The sequence below is a fragment of the Nansenia antarctica genome, assembly GCF_963989245.1.
Source record: "Nansenia antarctica genome assembly, chromosome: 3".
Lineage (NCBI taxonomy): Eukaryota > Metazoa > Chordata > Actinopteri > Argentiniformes > Microstomatidae > Nansenia > Nansenia antarctica.
Window position 1 is genome coordinate 85,147,829 of NC_137688.1, and position 22,405 is coordinate 85,170,233.

The 22,405-nt window shown below is 44.3% G+C and overlaps 1 protein-coding gene across 1 annotated transcript; it reads right to left on the reverse strand.

The window, feature by feature from the left end:
• Window positions 1-2,350: 2,350 nt before the first annotated feature.
• Window positions 2,351-22,180, reverse strand: stat1a (signal transducer and activator of transcription 1a). The gene is made up of 24 exons (XM_080526106.1): window positions 22,099-22,180; window positions 21,534-21,680; window positions 19,519-19,663; window positions 17,393-17,488; window positions 16,704-16,790; window positions 16,496-16,574; window positions 16,268-16,359; window positions 15,047-15,198; window positions 11,782-11,940; window positions 11,002-11,094; window positions 9,501-9,560; window positions 9,373-9,393; window positions 9,196-9,286; window positions 9,045-9,086; window positions 8,855-8,938; window positions 8,630-8,728; window positions 7,716-7,851; window positions 7,170-7,225; window positions 6,981-7,066; window positions 6,585-6,724; window positions 6,200-6,385; window positions 5,725-5,800; window positions 5,324-5,420; window positions 2,351-3,120 (listed from the first exon to the last, which is right to left on the reverse strand). Exons 2-24 carry the CDS (start codon window positions 21,659-21,661, stop codon window positions 3,076-3,078), a joined length of 2,250 nt encoding a protein of 749 aa, XP_080382232.1. The 5' UTR covers window positions 21,662-21,680; window positions 22,099-22,180; the 3' UTR covers window positions 2,351-3,075.
• Between the last annotated feature and the right edge of the window lie 225 nt (window positions 22,181-22,405).

Genomic DNA, 22,405 nt, shown 5'->3' on the forward strand with positions numbered 1-22,405 from the left:
GAATGTACAGTATTGTCTATATTGAAGTGCACAACAATTGGTCATTCATGTACAATAGTGTGTAAACCTTTAACCTATTTATAAGATATAAACTGTACATTTATGTAGTGTGCGTGCGTGTGTGCGTGCGTGTGTGTGTGTGAAATGACTTTAATATAATAGTGGTAGGATTCTGTGTAAATACTATTTTATCTGTAGTAAAAATAACTCACACTGGCACAGCTTTTGAAGGGGATGGATTTAAGCACCGTGCAGTTGATTCTAGGAAGCAGACTTGATGTCTAATATCAGCCAGGTTCAGTGATCATATTTTAATTTGAAAGCTTCATGTGAATTCAGAGTAGGGATGCACCGATGCCACTTTCAGACCAAGTACAGGTACTTACATTTGGGTACTTGCTGATACTGAGTACCGATACCGAGTACTTAATAATACCACTACAGTTCTAACAGTGACTTTGATGTTTTATTTTCATCAGCTGTTCCTCATTTTCTGACTGTAACAAATTAAATATGTGACAGGGTCCGATGTGTTGGTCCCCAGGCCAACATTATTTTATTTTTTTACAAAGTATGAAAAGTGCAGATTGTAAGCTTTGAAATTATGTGTCATTCATTGAGATCTGAAAATAGTTGAAGAAGATTATGCTTATTTGAATGCTGCTACACCGCAAACCGAATACCGGAGAAAATCGCTCTTAATCAAAACAGATGCATTTTCTACCATCACATTGGTCGCTAGCTAGTAGCTAACAAAAAACATTGCTATGTAACATCTAACTGCATGTTTAGCAGCACATCACAACTGGCTGATAGAACATGAACAAGCTAAAAACACATAACTACACATAACCTGATGATCACAGTCCTTGAGTACGAGTACATGAGCACAGTACCAGTATCGGTGCATCCCTTATTCAGAGGATTGGCATGTGGAGCACTTTTTGTTTATGTTTTTGCTATCTGATAGCTAGCCATTTTTTTTGCACCTTTCTCCAAAATGACAAATGTTCATACTTGATTGTCTTCTTTGATTTGTAGTAGAATGGACTAAGTAACAGTGTCAGCCAAAGCTTTATGTGTGTTGTTCACTCCACAATTCAGCAAGTTTCCAAACAAACATATCAAACACAAGCCTCCTTTACAATTTAAAAAGCAAATTGGACTCGAGAGACAAATGACCCACCTATAGTAGTCGGCTATGCTTAATCACAAGTCAAATTTGAAAACAAAACATGAAAAACTCATGAAACTTGATGATAATTCACCTCATATTTTTTTTTATAGACAACTCATTACAATATTCTAGTGCTTTACTCTTGTCACCCAAGTCACATATTCAGTTTAGAAGAAATCTATGAGCTCAGAATATTGGACTTTAATCTCACCATACTATAAATGACCTCCCTCAGGTCTGAAAGGTGACCAAATGAAAGCTCAACTCTAAGACGATCCCAAACAAAACTGATGGAGCACTTTGTATGCAGATATGCACATTGATTGTTTAACTGTTAGAGTAAGAGTGTAATAATAACCTTGCCTATACTTGAAAAGTTAAAGCAGTAAATCCAGTTGCTAGTTTTGTCTGTGTATATGCGTGTTTGATAATTCGGTTGTTAAGTCGTGACGTGTTTCCGGGTCCAACGTTGGCTGAGGCGCTCTCTTGGAAATGCCGCAGTAATAATAATAATTCATTATATTTGTATACTGCTTTTCCGAGGCTCAAAGACGCTGACAATATTGGAAAAACGGGAAAGTGCTGTGTCCCTTGTTGTATGAATAGATCAGTCTAAAAAACGATTGAACTGTCATTCTACCGCTTTAGTACACTGGTACTCTGGTGCGGGGAATTTTTTATTTGGACCCGGAAATTGCTAAACGTCCCGTTTGACGTCAGACTTAACAACCGAATTGTGCTAAAAGGAACTGGCAAGTGATCAAAGTGAATTGATATTGACATTAATACAACATTGTATTCAGTAACGAGTCTGAAGTGTAAAACTGTAGCGTTGCCTTCGTTGGATTCAATTGACTTTGACTTCTCAGTCCTTTTGCAAACGTTGTACGAGTGTTTACAACATGGTCCGTTGGTCAACATTAACTATTTTGAATGTACTATATTGATGTCATCAGTTTGTTTCCTGTTCAAAGTGTATTTGCTTTAGTCCCTATGGCAGCGAGTAACTGTTTGTCGCAGGCAATTTAAAATATTTATTTCACTGAGAAAACATTAAATAAAGTAAAGCTTTATTTTATTCCTATTCTGTGTTTTTATTCCCATTGTATCAAACAAAAGGCATGGAAAGACCAAACAGGAAATTAATGTGTTAGTATTAAATACATGTGTGGATGGAAAATAATCCTTTCTTCCTAATAAGTTCAATTTGGTAAAAAAAAATCTAACTCCAAAATTCAGTGAAGGAAGATGTACAAATCCAATAACAATATCCCTCGGGCTTACAATCTGCTCCAACACTCCGTAGACGTCAGGTGACATGGGCATGATGCTCTCTTGAAGTCTCGATGGGGGACTACACGCATTTGTAAATTATTCAACTGCCAACAATCAATCAATCATACATTTACAGTTTTTCTCAATTGCTAAAACACATTTCACAAAACTTTCCTCCATTTCCCCAAAACTCTAAACACAACACACTTTTCTAAAGCTACATAAACAAAACCACACCTTCTCTCTTCAAAACTCAAACTTTCACACCAAAACAGCTGCTCAAAGCCTGCAAAAATCTAAACCCTATACGCATCATTACAGACCACTGTGTCCTAACCCCAACCCTAATATATGCAACTGTAGTTATACAAAATGATATGTATAGTTATATAGAATGATTGGCCTTCCACACATGGTAACAAAGCGATGTATGTTAATATAATAACCACAACAGTACAGAGTACAGATCCAGTACAACTAACGGTATATATTTTTTATGAATTTCATTTGATAATGTCTTAATGTGCTCTGTTAGAAAAAGAATAAAGTGGTTTGAGACGTGAAAGATAAGATGTAATCCAGTCAGACAGGCTTGGTCAACAGGCTTCAGCCTGGGCCATGTCTTAGCTGTGATCCAGGGCAGCCCCCTCCTCAAACTCAGCGTTCATCTACAGAAGAAAACAACAGTTGACATGAGCAACAACATTTCATATTCATGAATCCAAAACCAGGTACAGTACGTGGCCCGAAAAGTAATTAAGTAATGTTTATTTATATAGCACATTTTACAATGACAAAAACAGCCGCCCAAAGTGCTCAACAGAAAACACTAGTAAGCTGCCCCGCGGTGGTGTAGCGGTCTACGCACTGGCCGCTAGTGCATGCTGCCCACCGGGGCCGGGGTTCGTATCCCGGCTCGCCAGATCCAGATAATGGCCGAGGCACACGGGAAGCGGCATATTGGCCGGCCGCTTCCGAGGGGGGGTATAGGAGTATTTCTGGACTAGGATCCGTCGCGCAACACCGCCCCCTGGGGTGCCGGAATAACGGTACTGGGCTCGAGGAGCCAGTCAGCCTAGTCTGCCTGGCGCCCTCCTCTGGGACTGCCGGCCACGGGGTCGGGCGGCGGATCCAATGCAATAGGCAGGGGATAATTGGATGCTAAGTTGGGTTAAATTGGCTACCAAATTGGGTGAAAAAGGGATAAAATCTGAAAAAAAAAAAAAAAAAAAAAAAAAAAACTAGTAAAAGAGAAACAACAAATAAAATACACTAAAAACAAGGTGCGATACAAAATACAAGTGCAGAAATAAAAGTACAAAAGTGCAGTGTCAGGAGGCAGGCTCACCTCAGGTCAAAGACCAGGGAGAAAAGGTGTGTTTTAGCTAATTTTTTAAAAGCCTCAACGCTCTGGGCGTGAGTGAGTGATGACAGAATGCATTCAAATTCGAAACACACCCGTCAATCAAAAACATCCTCAACCATGACAGGCAGCATGTATTGAGTGTGGTTATAGTTAGTGTTGTTCCGATACCATTTTTTGATCCCGATACCGATACCTGACCGTGCAGTACTTGCCGATACCGAGTACCGATCCGATACCACGGCGTTTGAAAAAACAAAACAAAAAAACATGTTTTTTGAGCCGCATACTCACCTCGATGTAAAATTATTGCTAACACTTAGTCTGGCATCGGGTGTTTGGTATCGTGAAAAGTATCAACAAAAATCTATTAACCAACTCAATCAAGGTACCATTTGGTTCTGTAACTAATCATAACAGCAGGGCCGGCCTGTGGGACTGGGGAGTGAAGGCGGTGTCGCCCATCAAAAGAAGAATGTGGCCAGGTACTAATATATGTGAAGGCACACGATTTGTCAAAGTGCAGTTCAATGAATTTGTGAAATCACTTCCATATTCGACTAGGTTTGACACGGAGACTGGCCCGGACTTCTTCCGAGTTATTCCATCCGGGTAGTTTTGAAGCCTGACAAGCAAAGAATGCTGCTAGGGTTTAAACCTTCTAGTCGGAGACTCCTAGCAAAGTTTCTAGCTAAACGCAAGTAGACTTAAAAGTTCTAGACACTGGTTTTTATAACTTTGACAGTCCGGTGTGTGCTTCATGAAACGGGGTTGGTTTTTTAGCTACCATGCATTGGCCAACAGAATTAGTTACCCTGGTGAAAAGTGGGCAAACGTGGCACCATTGTTGAAATCAAAAGTCAAGAACGCTAGCTAGTTATTAGTTACGCGTATAACATTACATAGCTCTTCATCCCCAGCAGTGCCTGTCGCTTTGCATGTTCTGTTCATTGAACAGTAGCAGCAACTCAACCACACACTGTCTGTATGAGTAACGCCGGTAAAACAAAACGTACCTTTCTCTGCCACATAATCCTTAGGGGCCATGCTTGCCGATCACAGGTGATGATATACTTGTTAACGGGACTTGTAAAATCCTATTTACTTTGCTCAACTTTAAAAATTGAATGTTTCTCGTGTCTTCACACCGTCACCGTCACCGGAGACAATTCATTCACCGAGTTGCGGGACGCTGTGGGTGCGTTCGTAAATTCGCTCTGGAAATCTGATCACCACTCAAGGAATGCCTCTTGTCCAATCAAATTGCTTGGTCCCTTTATGACGTTGATACCACTGTGCGCTCCAGCGTTCTAAGAGCGAATTACGAATGCAGCCTGTGCAAAACGCGCATCACAAGTTTGGTATCGGGTGTTATTTGTTAGTACTCGCCGATACCGATACCAGCATTTTTGTGCGTATCGGTGGCCATGCCGATACTAGTATCGGTATCGGAACAACACTAGTTATAGTGAGGGGATATGAGGAACAGTGGACTGAACTGTACTCACCACAGCATCGATATCCCTCGGGCTTACAATCTGCTCCAATACTCCGTAGACGTCAGGTGACATGGGCATGATGCTCTCTTGAAGTCTCGATGGGGGACTACACACATTTGTACATTATTCAGCCGCCAACAATCAATCATTAATTGATTTCACATTAACGTTATTATTTAGAAATTACAACCCTTTTTATACATAGTCAGGGCACCACAAATATTGTTTTGACAGGTGTTTCTGTCTTTTAAATTGTTTCATTAAAGCTAATAATCTCTATATTTGAAATCAAACAATTCCTATGAGGTCAAATATAGAGTATGGAGCTAAAAGAAGACAAAATCCTTCCTCTTTCCAATCCTCATGGAGGGCTCTGTACTGTATATGTGTGATACTCTGTAAACACTTACACATTAGATATTGATATGAGCTCTGTCGGCATGTAACCTGTGGTCGCGGGGCCCTCCACGTCCATGGGCTCTGATGCTGGAAAACAAAATGGCCAACCAGAAATGTACAGTAAGCTTCAATGGCCAAACAGCTGTCAGTTTGTACTATAAACGTAAAGCTTAAACAACCCATTTACAGTACAGTCCCAGTAAACAAAGAGGCTAAAAGACGTCCTCAGGGAAGCCGGAATGTGGGTTCAGATGACGTCTTTCTAGGACGTACAGTTGACGTCTTTAGAATGAATGAATGAATGAATGAATGAATGAATGAATGAATCTTATGGACTAAGACGTCCTAAAGACGTCACCTGGACGTCCTAGAAAGACGTCATCTGAACCCACATTCCGGCTTCCCTGAGGACGTCTTTTGGACTCTTTGTTTACTGGGGTAGGTCCACCAGACATGGTGGACTGGAGAAACGAGGTCCTTGCTTACTCTCGGCGGGCCTGTAGTACTTCCCGAAGGCCTTGTCCTTGGGGATGTCTGGGTAGAGGAAGCGTAGAGGGTTCTCTGGGATGTTCTCCGCAGCCATGACCTTGTACGTGCGGATGATGTCAGACAGAGGGACCGCAGTAAGCTCCTTCTTCGTGTAGGGCTCCACCGCATGGAACACAGGCTTCTCTGTGGAAACACACACACACACAGGCAATTATTTCAACGTGTGCGTGTGTGTGTGTGTGTGTGTGTGTACTTTGCCCAGAGAAGAGGCCTCCCTTCCTCTCTCACCGTTCACCCAGGGAGGAGAGTCTTTCTCCCTCTCTCCCTCCCTCCCTCTCTCCCTCTCTCTCTCTCTCTCTCTCTCTCTCTCTCTCTCTCTCACCGTTCACGTCGTACTCCACCCAGGTGAAGGTGATGGCGCCCTCTCTGCTACTCTCACTGAAGCGCAGCAGGAACGTTCCTGGCCACCTGCTCGTCAGCATGGCCTTCTCTCGCTCCTTACTGACGAAGCCCAGGATGCACCTGGAGGACCGAGAGAAACACAGAGAAGAAGTGACATCGATTTTAGGACGAGAATGCAGTCGTTTGCTTTTCTAATGTGTCACTCAGCAGATACGTCTAATTAACTTCGGGGTCCGTTCTCATGCACCACCATCTTACCCGCACAGATCTGTGATCGACACGCCAAATGTGTGTGTGGATGTCGAGCGCAGATTCTAATGTTGGCTAATGTTGTTCTGATGATTGGTTCTAGGTAACATGTGGATGAGTAACTTACCCATCATTCCACAGGGTTAGCAAATGTCTCTTGATGAGATCCAGGATCCCCTCGATCCACAGCCAGAAAGGGAAGTTCTTCTCACCCTGATCCAGAAAGAACCATGAACACTCAGACCCCATGTGTCCTAAATGATCGGTGTGAATTAATATGTAACCTTGTATTCTGTATCCTGTCCTCACGACCCACCTTACAGAACTTAGTCCAGGGGACCAGACCATCTGGGTTCCTTGCTGCGCTCGGACCTGTAGAAGAAAAAACCATTCTGGGTTACAGACTCGTCAGGGTATCTGAATCTGGTAAATCGACCCACAATGCTGTAGGTATAGTAACGTAACAGACATCCAATAATCTGTATGTTGACCGAGGAGGGAGATGGAACTCTCAACAAACATCAGATCCCTCAGGCTCACCCATAGTGGAGCGGCTTAGCACAAGAATTGTGCACTTTTTTTAAGAAAGCATGACATTTCTACCATAGGTAGTTTATACCATAAGGTTCATTTTCAGATGGTTTCAGACCCCAGAGGCCCAGGAGAGGTGCTAATGTCTAATGTTCAAACACCCTTACTTTTGGAACCAAACAGAGTAGAAAAACACTTACGGTGTCATTTCCAACTAAGTTAGGGATGCCCGTTAATTTGGTGATACTTTTGAGCTCCCAGGGGCTTGTCTGATGGGGACAGAGGAGGGAGATGGAACTCTAAAAACAAACATCAGATCCCCCAGACTCACCCAGGAGCTTGTCTCCCAGCATGCCCAGCTGCTCCTCGTTGAGGCCCCGCTTAGTGATGGAGGAGAACTGCCAGCTCAGGACCTCAGACAGCTGGCCCCACGTCGCCGGCGGGGGCTTCAGGAAGAACTTCAGGTTCTGTCCACAACAAGCCCAGAGTAACAGAGATCAGTCAGGGAGAAGAGAGGGGGAGAGATTTAGATCCGTCTGGTGTTTGTATCTCACCCCATAGAGCTAATTATGTTCCGCCTCCTAACCCCTAATGCACCTTCATTTAGCATCCTCTACCCTGCAAGGGTCCTACTCCGTAGCTAATACCTTTCTTCCAGTTCCTAGTCTGGTTCTTACAGCAGGTTCCTAGTCTGGTTCCTAGGGTGGTTCTAACAGCAGGTTCCTAGGGTGGTTCTAACAGCTGGTTCCTAGGGTGGTTCTAACAGCAGGTTCCTAGTTTGGTTCTAACAGCAGGTTCCTAGGGTGGTTCTAACAGCAGGTTCCTAGGGTGGTTCTAACAACAGGTTCCTAGGGTGGTTCTAACAGCAGGTTCCTAGGGTGGTTCTAACAGCAGGTTCCTAGGGTGGTTCTAACAGCAGGTTCCTAGTTTGGTTCTAACAGCAGGTTCCTAGGGTGGTTCTAACAGCAGGTTCCTAGGGTGGTTCTAACAACAGGTTCCTAGGGTGGTTCTAACAGCAGGTTCCTAGGGTGGTTCTAACAGCAGGTTCCTAGGGTGGTTCTAACAGCAGGTTCCTAGGGTGGTTCTAACAGCAGGTTCCTAGGGTGGTTCTAACAGCATGTTCCTAGGGTGGTTCTAACAGCAGGTTCCTAGGGTGGTTCTAACAGCAGGTTCCTAGGGTGGTTCTAACAGCAGGTTCCTAGGGTGGTTCTAACAGCAGGTTCCTAGGGTGGTTCCAGTGCCTACCTTGGGCTCGCTGGTCAACATGTTGTACCACAGGATAGAGGCCCAGCCGCAGGGCAGCTGGCTGACGTTAGAGATGACCACGATGGGCAGGGAGATGGTCTAGGACAGGGTCAGAGAAGACAGGTCTGTCAGAAACTGGCCAGGAATCTGGTGGACCTCAGGACAATGTGAGTGTAGAAAAACTACTCCAATTGTTCTCAGATGTTTTCAGTGAGTTCAGCTTACCTCCAGTTTGATCTGCAGGCCTGCCTGACTGAGTTCAGACTCAAAGCAGATGGTGTGCAGCTCCTCCGTCACGATGAGAGGGCCCTGAGACACCAAGGCCAGAGACACGTCAGTATAACGACTGTACTGTAATTACCATACCATAGCAAACATGTTAATGACCCAGCGAGATGCTGGAAAGGTTTCTTACCTCACTGTTTCTGTTGCCGGTTACTTTCTGTTCTTTCAGTTGCTGTGTTGAGATCATAAGAGTACACTGTAAAGACTGACACCAGTGCAGGTCCAAATGGACGTTTCCTAATAAATCAGTGTATCTCATTTGAGATTGGGCTACTGCTTACCAAATGGCGGAATTCTGCAGCTAAGCTTCCATTGGACTCCTCCATATTCATAACTTTGGTGTTGGTCCCCAATATGTTGAATTTACGTAACCTGTCGGTGTTAAAGCCAGTTTTGATCAATAAATGTAGTAGAGCAAATATATAGAGAGATTCAACATTAAATGACATGGCACATACCCCTTCTTCTCTGTGACATCCCTGGGGGGGAAAGAAAACATGCAGTCATTTGAGGTACTGTATGTTCAGAGAATAAGTCTGTTAAGATCATTACAATGAATTCATTGAATTAAAGACAGTCAACCTACTTGTCAAACAAGGCTTTGACTTTGAGTTGATAGTTAAACTCCTGGAGCTTCACAAGAAATCTGGAGAGAAAACAGAAATTATAATAATAATAATAAAAATAATGATAATAATATAATAATAACAGATTTGATTTAAAAGCGCCTCAAACTCAAGGACACTGTACAGAAAAGAGAGGAAAAAAAGAAAAAAAAACAGGACAATAAACAAAAGAAACACAACAAACAAAAATAGAGACACGCAGAGAAAATAGGAGAGAGTCGGACACTCTGTAGCTGCCGTGCCGCGGCAGCCAGCATGAGACACGCGTGAGACGCAGCTGTATGGTTGCTCTAACCCAGCGGTTCCCAAACTTTTTCAATCAGGCCCCCCTTGGGTAATTGGAAATATTTTCGAGCCCCCCCTAACCCGGTCCCCACCTAGATTGATATAATTAATTGTATAAAGTTGTACAAACATTACATTTTCTCTTCTAATAATAACAAGACACATACAGTATATCCAACTATAGTTGTATATTTGATTATGGGTTGAAAAGGAACATAAGTGCTTGGCAAATGATCCTGTGCCACTGAAATATTCAACATATCAACATTAACTAATTTCTACTGCATCACTATTCTTACTCTACACATTCCTATCACAATTACGATCAATGACTTGTGTGTGCTTGCTTTGCCTTGCAAATCTTCTCAAAGCGGGGTTGTTGTTTTGAGACTGCCACTCTCAGTTCATTCTCAATGTTCAACTTCGACCTGTATTTGCTTTTGATAGCAGCAACAGCAGAAAAGCCTATCTCACACAGGTACGATGTTGCAAAAGGCAGCAGTATTCCCACAGCTTTTTTTTAATTTTTTAATTTTTTTTAATTTCTGCGCCCCCCCTGCAGTACCCCCGCGCCCCACTAGGGGGGCGCGCCCCACAGTTTGGGAAACGCTGCTCTAACCCGTTAACATGGGTGCCAAAATGAAACTCACACGTGCTGCTAAGGTTGACGCTTCTGGTGTAATTTAGCCGAGTGAGAATAATAATAATAATAATACATTAGACTTATATAGCGCTTTTCTAGACACTCAAACACTCTGGACAGTCTGGACGGATTGATGGCAGCTGCTGGATTGAAAAAATCAGGTGTAGTGCTGAGGCACAAATGTGTACATTTCAAGCCTGCAAACTGCGACACTTTAAATTAATGTGCAGTATAGTATAGTGGATAGTTGTTGTTGAATATTATTTTTATTTTTTTTATTTCCTAGTACCAGGGGAGCCCCCCCTCCCAAATGTCGTTGTTTGGTACCTGTACTATAGCAATGACAATAAAGACCATTCATTCATTCATTCATTCATTCATTCATTCATTCAGAGAAGCGGCGAACACGCAACGCCAGCGTCCTCTCTCGACTGTCATTTTTTGAAAAGTGAGAAGTTATTTTTTTTGAGAAGTGCCCATGTCCAGAAGAACAAGTAGAGACGAACTGAAAGAGCTGATATATCTTGACTCACCTGAGCTTTACTGTGAACTGCACCTGCGTCTTCAGCACCAGGGGCCTCTGTGGATGTGTGGGCATACAGGGCTGCCTCTCTACCACCATGGAGCTGACACACACACACACACACACACACACACACACACACAATTAGTGATGACCAGCAGCTATGAACCACGGACGAGCACCACACACCGGCCACGGAGGCCTTTTACTCTACATTGCTTCCACCTGACTGACATCAGGGAGCAGTTGTAATCGTGATCACATCATTGAGTTCTGAGAGGTGTTGTTTTCTATTACAAATATGCAAACATTTCTATATGACGAACATCAACTTCAGTTGAGTCACTGGGAGTAGACCTGGACACAAACAAACAAGAGTTCACCATCCATCTGCTACTTTAACGGTTCAGTGACTTCCCGACCCCAATGGACCTATCGCTAAGCCACGCCCCGAAATAGAAATTGTCCAATCACATCACAGCAAAAGTCAGTACGGACAGAAAACAAACAACTCGCTAATATCTGATGGTGAAAAGCTTCTAGATGAAAAATATTCTTGTCATCTTTAAAAAAACATGTCTATTACTTGCTGTGGTAAATCAGAAATCAGAAATTTGCCAACTCCCGCCATTGTAAGTCATTGAATGTCATTCAGTCACGGTCGGTCAGTCAGTCACTGTCAGTGAAGCGATGTTTGTTTGTCCGAGTTTACAAACGAGGCGTGGCTTAGCTATAGCCAGGTCCATTCGTGACGGCCACTCTCTCTCGTCTACATGTGAAAGCTTCGCACTGTTCTATGAGGTTCTTGAAGAGGGAGAGGGCCCGCTCCTCCAGGAAGCTCTTCTGCAGGGGGATGGGGTCGTTGTCGTAGGTGTACTTCTGCTCCAGCTCCTGCAGCTTCTTCAGCTGTTGCCTCACCTGCTGCAGGCTCTCAGCCACCGCCGTGAACCTACAGGACAGGGCACAGGGCAGGAAGGCTCGTTACTGTGAACCTACAGAACAGGGCAGGAAGGCTCGTTACTGTGAACCTACAGGACAGGGCAGGAAGGCTGGTTACTGTGAACCTACAGGACAGGGCAGGAAGGCTGGTTACCGTGAACCTACAGGACAGGGCAGGAAGGCTGGTTACTGTGAACCTACAGAACAGGGCAGGAAGGCTCGTTACCGTGAACCTACAGGACAGGGCAGGAAGGCTCGTTACTGTGTACCTACAGGACAGGGCAGGAAGGCTGGTTACCGTGAACCTACAGGACAGGACAGGAAGGCTCGTTACTGTGAACCTACAGGACAGGGCAGGAAGGCTCGTTACTGTGAACCTACAGGACAGGGCAGGAAGGCTGGTTACTGTGAACCTACAGGACAGGGCAGGAAGGCTCGTTACTGTGAACCTACAGGACAGGGCAGGAAGGCTGGTTACTGTGAACCTACAGGACAGGGCAGGAAGGCTCGTTACTGTGTACCTACAGGACAGGGCAGGAAGGCTGGTTACCGTGAACCTACAGGACAGGACAGGAAGGCTCGTTACTGTGAACCTACAGGACAGGGCAGGAAGGCTGGTTACTGTGAACCTACAGGACAGGGCAGGAAGGCTCGTTACTGTGAACCTACAGGACAGGGCAGGAAGGCTCGTTACTGTGAACCTACAGGACAGGGCAGGAAGGCTCGTTACCGTGAACCTACAGGACAGGGCAGGAAGGCTCGTTACTGTGAACCTACAGGACAGGGCAGGAAGGCTGGTTACTGTGAACCTACAGGACAGGGCAGGAAGGCTCGTTACTGTGAACCTACAGGACAGGGCAGGAAGGCTCGTTACTGTGAACCTACAGGACAGGGCAGGAAGGCTGGTTACTGTGAACCTACAGGACAGGGCAGGAAGGCTCGTTACTGTGAACCTACAGGACACGGCAGGAAGGCTGGTTACTGTGAACCTACAGGACAGGGCAGGAAGGCTTGTTACTGTGAACCTACAGGACAGGGCAGGAAGGCTCGTTACTGTGAACCTACAGGACAGGACAGGAAGGCTTGTTACTGTGAACCTACAGGACAGGGCAGGAAGGCTGGTTACTGTGAACCTACAGGACAGGGCAGGAAGGCTGGTTACTGTGAACCTACAGGACAGGGCAGGAAGGCTGGTTACTGTGAACCTACAGGACAGGGCAGGAAGGCTCGTTACTGTGAACCTACAGGACAGGACAGGAAGGCTGGTTACTGTGAACCTACAGGACAGGGCAGGAAGGCTGGTTACTGTGAACCTACAGGACAGGGCAGGAAGGCTGGTTACTGTGAACCTACAGGACAGGGCAGGAAGGCTCGTTACTGTGAACCTACAGGACAGGGCAGGAAGGCTGGTTACTGTGAACCTACAGGACAGGGCAGGAAGGCTGGTTACTGTGAACCTACAGGACAGGGCAGGAAGGCTGGTTACTGTGAACCTACAGGACAGGGCAGGAAGGCTCGTTACTGTGAACCTACAGGACAGGGCAGGAAGGCTGGTTACTGTGAACCTACAGGACAGGGCAGGAAGGCTGGTTACTGTGAACCTACAGGACAGGGCAGGAAGGCTCGTTACTGTGAACCTACAGGACAGGGCAGGAAGGCTCGTTACTGTGAACCTACAGGACAGGGCAGGAAGGCTGGTTACTGTGAACCTACAGGACAGGGCAGGAAGGCTGGTTACTGTGAACCTACAGGACAGGACAGGAAGGCTGGTTACTGTGAACCTACAGGACAGGGCAGGAAGGCTGGTTACTGTGAACCTACAGGACAGGGCAGGAAGGCTGGTTACTGTGAACCTACAGGACAGGGCAGGAAGGCTGGTTACTGTGAACCTACAGGACAGGGCAGGAAGGCTGGTTACTGTGAACCTACAGGACAGGGCAGGAAGGCTGGTTACTGTGAACCTACAGGACAGGGCAGGAAGGCTCGTTACTGTGAACCTACAGGACAGGGCAGGAAGGCTCGTTACTGTGAACCTACAGGACAGGGCAGGAAGGCTCGTTACTGTGAACCTACAGGACAGGGCAGGAAGGCTCGTTACTGTGAACCTACAGGACAGGGCAGGAAGGCTCGTTACTGTGAACCTACAGGACAGGGCAGGAAGGCTGGTTACTGTGAACCTACAGGACAGGGCAGGAAGGCTCGTTACTGTGAACCTACAGGACAGGGCAGGAAGGCTCGTTACTGTGAACCTACAGGACAGGGCAGGAAGGCTGGTTACTGTGAACCTACAGGACAGGGCAGGAAGGCTGGTTACTGTGAACCTACAGGACAGGGCAGGAAGGCTGGTTACTGTGAACCTACAGGACAGGGCAGGAAGGCTCGTTACTGTGAACCTACAGGACTGGGCAGGAAGGCTCGTTACTGTGAACCTACAGGACAGGGCAGGAAGGCTCGTTACTGTGAACCTACAGGACAGGGCAGGAAGGCTGGTTACTGTGAACCTACAGGACAGGGCAGGAAGGCTGGTTACTGTGAACCTACAGGACAGGGCAGGAAGGCTGGTTACTGTGAACCTACAGGACAGGGCAGGAAGGCTGGTTACTGTGAACCTACAGGACAGGGCAGGAAGGCTGGTTACTGTGAACCTACAGGACAGGGCAGGAAGGCTCGTTACTGTGAACCTACAGGACTGGGCAGGAAGGCTCGTTACTGTGAACCTACAGGACAGGGCAGGAAGGCTTGTTACTGGGCCATCTTTGGTCTGAATGTGGGGTATGTAGGCTGGCTAGTTGGTTTTGGTAACTCTCCCCTTAAATTATGTTTGTGATATTTAATGTTATAATCAGATGGATCCTTGTTTGTGGAATGTCGTCTTGTCTTAAACTTGGGACTGAATTCATACCATGTCGGAACTCCAAATATTTTAATGAGAGAGAGAGAGAGAGAGAGAGAGAGAGAGAGAGAGAGAGATAGAGAGAGAGATAGAGAGAGAGAGAGAGAGAGAGAGAGAGAGAGAGAGAGAGAGAGAGAGAGAGAGAGAGAGAGAGAGAGAGAGAGAGAGAGAGAGAGAGAGGGAATTCAAGCAATGACCCATGTCTATTTTCAAAAACTTTCACCAGTTCTGCAGCTGGTCCAGACAGGCGTTGGGTGGGCCTCCTATGCAGGCTATCTGCTGCCGACGCTTCCACTCCGGCATCTCCTCTGAGATCAGGTCTGACTGCACGCCGTCTGCCAGGTTCAGCACCTCTGCCAGCTCCCTCACCACTTCCTGTGCGGCAGACCGACCACTTAATAACAACACTTCTAAATGACTCTACTCTTCAATATGATGTTCATTGTAGAGTAAAGTAGAGTAGAGTACAGTAGAGTAGAGTACAGTAGAGTAGATTATAGTAGAGTAGAGTAGAGTAGAGTACAGTAGAGTAGAGTAGAGTACAGTAGAGTACAGGCCTGGGTTGCACCAATTTGGCGTAAGTCATTACTAAATGTAGGCATTTAGTAGTTACTAAACCCCTAGTAGTTACTAGCTAGTTTCAAACTAGTTGTTTACTAATTTCGGTTGCACCACGCCAACCTTCTGCCAATCTTAGCTAGTAATCTTAGCTCTGACGTTTTTTTCCCCCACTTCTGTGGGAAACTTCGCTAGCAACACGAGTAGAGCTTACCGTCGTTACCTCAGCGGAGATAAAGTAAGGTATCTTAGCAACGTAATGTTGCTAGCGAAGTTTCCCACAGAAGTGGGGAAAAAAACGTCAGATCAGATATATAAACGGGTTCTTTTGATAAACCGGATACATTTTGTGAATATATATGGTTACTTTCTCGCCTGAAAACATATTAAAACTTCATAAAATGACATTAACACTTGTAGAGCCAAATTACAGCTTTTAGCCAATTGCGGCCAAAATTGAGGATTTAAAAACGGAGGGTTTTGCTTTGCTCGCTGATTGGCTAATGTCTTCTTAGTAACAGCTAAGTTATAACTTACACCACCCTAGGGGTATGTATACATATTTAGTAGTTACTAAGCTCTACGTCATAACTAGTGTGCTTGGTGCAACCCATTCAAGTTTAGTAGTGACTAAATCTTGATTTAGTAAATACTTATGCTATAACTAGGGTTAGTTAGTACTTAGTAAGAAGTGGTGCAACCGACCCCAGTACAGTAGAGTAGAGTAGAGTACAGTACAGTACAGTAGAGTAGAGTACAGTAGAGTACAGTAGAGTAGAGTAGAGTACAGTACAGTACAGTAGAGTAGAGTAGAGTACAGTACAGTAGAGTAGAGTAGAGTACAGTAGAGTAGAGTAGAGTACAGTACAGTATTGAGCCTTCTTACCCCTCGTTTGTATTTCAGCTCGAAACACATCTTTGAAATTAGCATCTTCTCATGCTCGATCTCTTTCTGGTTAATCCCATTCATTTCATGTTCTAAAACACATTCAAAGGAAAAGAGTTATGTTTATACTGTATTACACCGTTTACACCGGTTTTTTCGGGGAAAAAAACGGTGTAAAAAAAGCTTAAACACAAATCTTAAAAATAATAATGATTCAGATTGACTCACCTCTGTTCTTTAGGGTATTCAGCTTAAAGTCATGCTCATCCTGAAGGTCCTCTAGAGATTTGATGTAATGATCTGTCTCCTAGAGAGAGGGAGGTCAAAGTTATGGGTTTGCATGATACACCAATCCATGGTGGCCAACATGAGGGATGACTGGGCCAGGCTGCCTACACTCATAAACAGGCAGACATTTATGGAAAAGATAACTCACCTGAACCTTGTTCTTCATCCCTTTCACTTTGATTTCAAGCTTTTGTTTCTCCACAACCATGTTAGGCTGTTCGCTTTCTCTATCGGTCTGAAAAGACATAGAGCATTTAATTAGAACCCCTCCACAGTCCAGGGTTCCCACACCTTCTGAAACATCAAATTCAAGCATCTTTCAAGGACTTTCAACAAGACTCAATTCCCTCAAATCCAAGGACCCAACACAGCATAGTTCTGAGACAGATCTACCGGTAGATGAGAATTTATATAATAGGAACTATCCGCTCACAGAAAACAATTAAAAAGACAGGCTTGAATGTGTGAACACTAGATGGTCTCTTGCCTTCTCTACCACAGCACAGCAAAACAATTTATTGTGTGAAATATGTGTTAAGTTAAGCAATACAGAGACTTATTTACTAGTTGACGAGCTAAGTAAAACATTTTTGATATATATTGATTTTTTTAGAAAGAGAGAGAGAGGGGAATTCAAGCACTTTGACCCATGTCTATTTTTCAAAAAACTTTTAAGACCTTGATTTTTTTTCTCTCAAATTCACAAACTTTCAAGGACCCGTGGGAACCCTGACAGTCAAGCCAACAGAAATTGAGAGTAATGGCTGACATGGATGCAAACGTGTGGTGGTGATCAATGAATTAGCCTAGTTAAAAAAGAGAATTGAGGGGCTGTACCTCGATACTTTTGGCATTGGCCAGGATCTTCAGTTCCTCCTTCAGGTTTCTGGATATGATCATCGCCATGTGAACGGGATCCTCCTGGAACCGGTCCTGTAAAAGGGTGTGGTCAAATACTCAACATCAACCATGGGATGTTCATGTCTTTACCAGAGATGCAATATGGATAAAGTACCTTCACCAAGGTCACCGAGGTCATCAATGGACCTATCGCTAAGCCGCGCCCCCTTTGAAAACTCGGACAAACAAACTACGCTTCACTGACAGTGACTGAATGACGTTCAAAAACGTACAATGGCGGGAGTTGGCAAATTTCTGATTTCTGACTTACCACAGCAAGTAATAGACATGTTTTTTAAAGATTTGATTTGATTTGAAAGATGACAAGAATATTTTGTCTAGAAGCTTTTCACCATCAGATATTAGCGAGTTGTTTGTCCGAGTTTTCTGCCTGTAGTGACTTTTGCTGTGATATGATTGGACAATTTCTATTTTGGGGCGTGGCTTAGCGATAGGTCCATTAACACTCTAAATTGCCCAAGCGGCACCAGAACATCCAACTGTAGATTGTTCTAGCAGTTAGGTGCACTATAACTACTGCTTGGTTGCACACACCCCTGGTCAATGTGAATCAATTACCCTTTGAGCTACTACTGTTTACAAATACAACCTTGCACAAACCATATTTTTCTATGTATGCATCTGTACATACCATACTGTACATAGCTACCTTAACTGTACATAGCTCATACAGTGGGGAAAATAAGTATTTCACCCCCTGCTGATTTTGTGAGTTTACCCCCTTACAAAGAAATGAATCGTCTATAATTGTAATGGTAGGTTCATTTTAACAGTAAGAGACAGAATATAAAAAGAAAATCCCAGAAAATCATATTATATGAATTTGAAAAAGTATTTGTGTTTTATTGAGTAAAATAAGTATTTCACCCCCTAGCAAAACATAACTCAGTACTTGGTGGAGAAACCCTTGTTGGCAAGCACAGCGGTCAGACGTTTCTTGTAGTTGGTCACTAAGTTTGTGCAGATCCCAATAGGGATTTTGGCCCAATCCTTTTTGCAGATCCTCTCCAAATCTTTAAGGTTTGGAGGTCGAAGCTTCAGCTCCTCCACACATTTTCTATGGGATTAAGGTCCTGAGACTGACTAGGCCACTCCATGACCTTAATGTGCTTCTTCTTGAGCCACTCCGTTGTTGCCTTAGCCGTATGTTTTGAGTCATTGTCTTGCTGGAACACCCACCCACGAGTCCACGACCCATTTCCAGTGTCCTGGCTGAGCGAAGGAGGTTCTCACCCAAGATTTCACGGTACATGGCCCCGTTCATCCTCCCCTCGATGCGGTGAAGTCGTCCTGTCCCCTTAGAAGAGAAACAGCCCCAAAGCATAATGTTTCCACCGCCATGCTTGACGGTGGGGATGGTGCTCTTGGGGTCAGTATTTTCCCTCCTCCAAACACGGCGAGTCGAGTTGATGCCAAAGAGCTTGATTTTGGTCTCATCTGACCACAGCACCTTCTCCCAAGCCTCCTCTGAATCATCCAGGTGCTCATTGGCAAACTTCAGACGGGCCTGTACATGGGCCTTCTTGAGCAGGGGGACCTTGCGGGCGCTACAGGATTTCAATACATTACGGCGTAGTGTGTTACCAATGGTCATCTTGGTGACTGTGGTCCCAGCTGCCTTGAGATCATGTTGTGGATTTAATGGATTCTTAGTAGATTTAGCAGTAATATAAAATCACAAAGAGCTTAAATCAGTTGGCTCAAATGAAGCCTTTTATTAAGCAACGTACATGTGATCAGAGAGAAAGCAAAAGTAAAAAAATCCCCCGCCCACATATTTCCCCCGCGGGACACATATTTCTAGAAGTTTCCTTGGTCATGAGATCACTATTCTTGCGCACCAATCATATCATACAAATCTGTGCCACAGGTTATTGCGAAAAGTTATTGGCACTGTCCACAGGCAGAACTGTTAACTGCGCCACAGAATTGGCAGCTCTGTCCAGGAAGGAAAAGGGGGGAATTAACCAGCTCTAATAACGGGTTATGTAATTAAAGTTCCCGACAGCAGTGTCTGTCTCTGTTGAGACACGTAGACCTACCTGGAGGTTTCTCTTGATCTTGCGGATGTTGTGCTGAAGCAGGAAGTTGTTCTCCAGGGAGAAGCGGCTGTGTTGGTCGTCAAGCTGGGCCAGGAGCTCATGGAAACGTACGGTTGCTAGGGAGTCCTGAACAGCCACATTATCCCTGCAAATGTGTTTGAGTGACAGGTATCAAGATGAGACGGGGGAGGTTGGGTGGAGGTAACCCCTAAATTACACCGCAAGCGTCAACCTCAGCAGTGTGAGTTTTCATTTCGGCGCACACGTTAACGGGTTAGAGCAGCTGTACAACGCAGGTGAGACGCGTGTCTCGTGCTGGCTGCCGCGACATGCCATCCAGAGATTCGGGCTCTCGCCTATTTATTCCGCGCGCCACACGCCTGAAAATGATCTGTTGACCAGCAACATACACTACAGTTTCAATGTCTACATCTGTAAATATGTAGATTTTTTAAATCAACACTTCATGCATGGGAAGAAGTTGCTTCAGCTGTTAATGCAGAAGGTTGTATGTAAAATGTTTTATTTATTTGTGATGCAGGAAATGTGGTCTTTCACCTCAGATAAGTAACGTATGTAATGTTTGAGCGATTAGCTGCTGTGTCTTCATTTAGAGAGGCTATACATGTTATTTCTTACTGTAGCGTACTGTGATCTATTTCTAATATACTTGTAAAAAAAAATCACCGTCATAACCGAAAGGTGAGATTGACCCACTCTTTCTATCGCTCAACATCCCCCACACAACTGAACGTTTCACTTTCTGTTCACATGTAAACGAATCTCCCCATCTAAGCCAAAGTGTATTATTAGGCCTAGTAGTAGTATTTTCTTCTTTTTTTTTTTCTATTTTTTTTTTTTACAATTGAGCGCACACTTCTCTGTCTAAACTCAATATAAATGAAGTGAAATTAAACATTATATTATTATTATTGCAGTGTGAAAGACGGAACAGAAAGAGCCGCAGGACTTCAGCCACGCACACGCACTGCTGAGGTTGACGCTTGCGGTGTAATTTAGGGGTTATGCATTGATTGCACAATCCTGTATGCTACAACTTCTTCTCTGTTCAACTTCAAAACAAAGGTTAAAAACTGGCTCATGTGTCCTGGGGTGGTCCAGTGGTCTAGCACCACGGCCCACAGTGGCCTACACATGCCCCATGTCTGCATGGGTTTGAATCCGGCCCATGCCCTGCTGACATACTGTTTCTTCCTAACTTCTTTCTCTACTGTTCCTGTCCAAAAAGAACTGAGGAAATGAGAGTGGGACTTCCCCAAAAATAAAGCTTTAAAAAAATAAACGTCTGAACATTTTGATTGGTTGGTGACTTGTTCCCAGTTTCACCAGCTGCTGTCAGAAATAAGCTTAAGAAAATAATCAATTGCCTTAAGAGGACCACAAAGGAAATCAGACAATGGTCAAGGACTTAGAGTTGAATACTACAACTGTATTGTCATCGCAGAGTACAAGTACTATACAACGAAATGCAGTTTAGCATCTAACCAAAAGTGCAAATAGTGACATATGATTGTGTTACATATATCACTGTGTGTGTAATGTAATGTGTAATATATTGTATATTACACATTACATAATGTATTACTTTACATAATGTAATGTGTAAAATATTGGATATTATTGTGTAATATCTGCAATGACTCAACTCAACTCAACTAAACTAACGTGTATTTCTGAGATAAGCTTTTCAAATGTAGCTCCTCCGCACACAAATAAAAAGTTATTATTATTATTATTATTGAACGCCTGATCACATCCCTGGTACACAAAACATATAAATATAAACACCAACACTTTAATTACTACTTGGTATTACAACAAATCTCCTTTTCATAAGCTGTGATTTCAGAAACAACTAGCATCTGTGAAATCATAAATCAGAAGGACATATTTCAGATTAATATCCAGTGACAGTCCACCCCTTCTGCCAGAGGGATGACTTGGTTTGACTATTCTCCGTGTCATGATGACACGATAAACAAATCAAAGCTTACCAGTCGATGCTCTCAATCCATTTGCTGAGGTACTGGCGGATGTCCATGGGGAAGGAGTCATCGTACAGCTGGTCCACCTGTTCCAGGTACTTACAGTCCAGGACTTGTAGCTGGCACCACTGGGCCATCTGGAGACCAAGGAGTCAACTGAGATTAGAAAGGGACCCAGAGCACAGCATGGTTAATGAATGAATGAATGAATGAATGAATGAATTAATGGTCTTTATTGTCATTAATATAGTACAGGTACCATACAACGACATTTGGGAGGGGTGGCTCCCCTGGTGCTAGGAAGAAAATACTAAGAACAAGAAGGGAAAAGAGCTGGTTTACATAAATAAAGGCTATGTACACTATCCACTATACTATACTATACAAATAAAACACTGTGCTGTACTCTATGCTATGCTATAAATATCCTAACATTTCCTATCTCTGAACCTTATGTACACGAGGGTTGTCACACAGTAGACTTGTGTTACTACAATGTTTAGTTGGCCACACAGCCCCACTTCTCCTTCACCCTTCACCCTGAAAGGACACTAACTAACAGTAACAATCTTACCTTTTACTTTGACGAAGTCACAACAAAGCCGTCTGGACACGTAGGTTATAATAACTCTATGAAGTCTGTAATGATGTCTCCTCCCTGCAGCTCCCTGAGTCTCTCTGGCAGCACAGTTCAGACACACACACACCTAGAAAGATCATAATAAACAGCAGTAATAATACGGATATCGGTCTTATCCAACCAGAGCTTAGTATTCACCAGGAATACCCGCCCCCTTTTGTGATGACCAATCAGGATGGAGAGGGTCGAGCTGTTCTGACAGTGAAGCGCCCTCCCCAACCTTCTCGTCCGGTAAAGATCC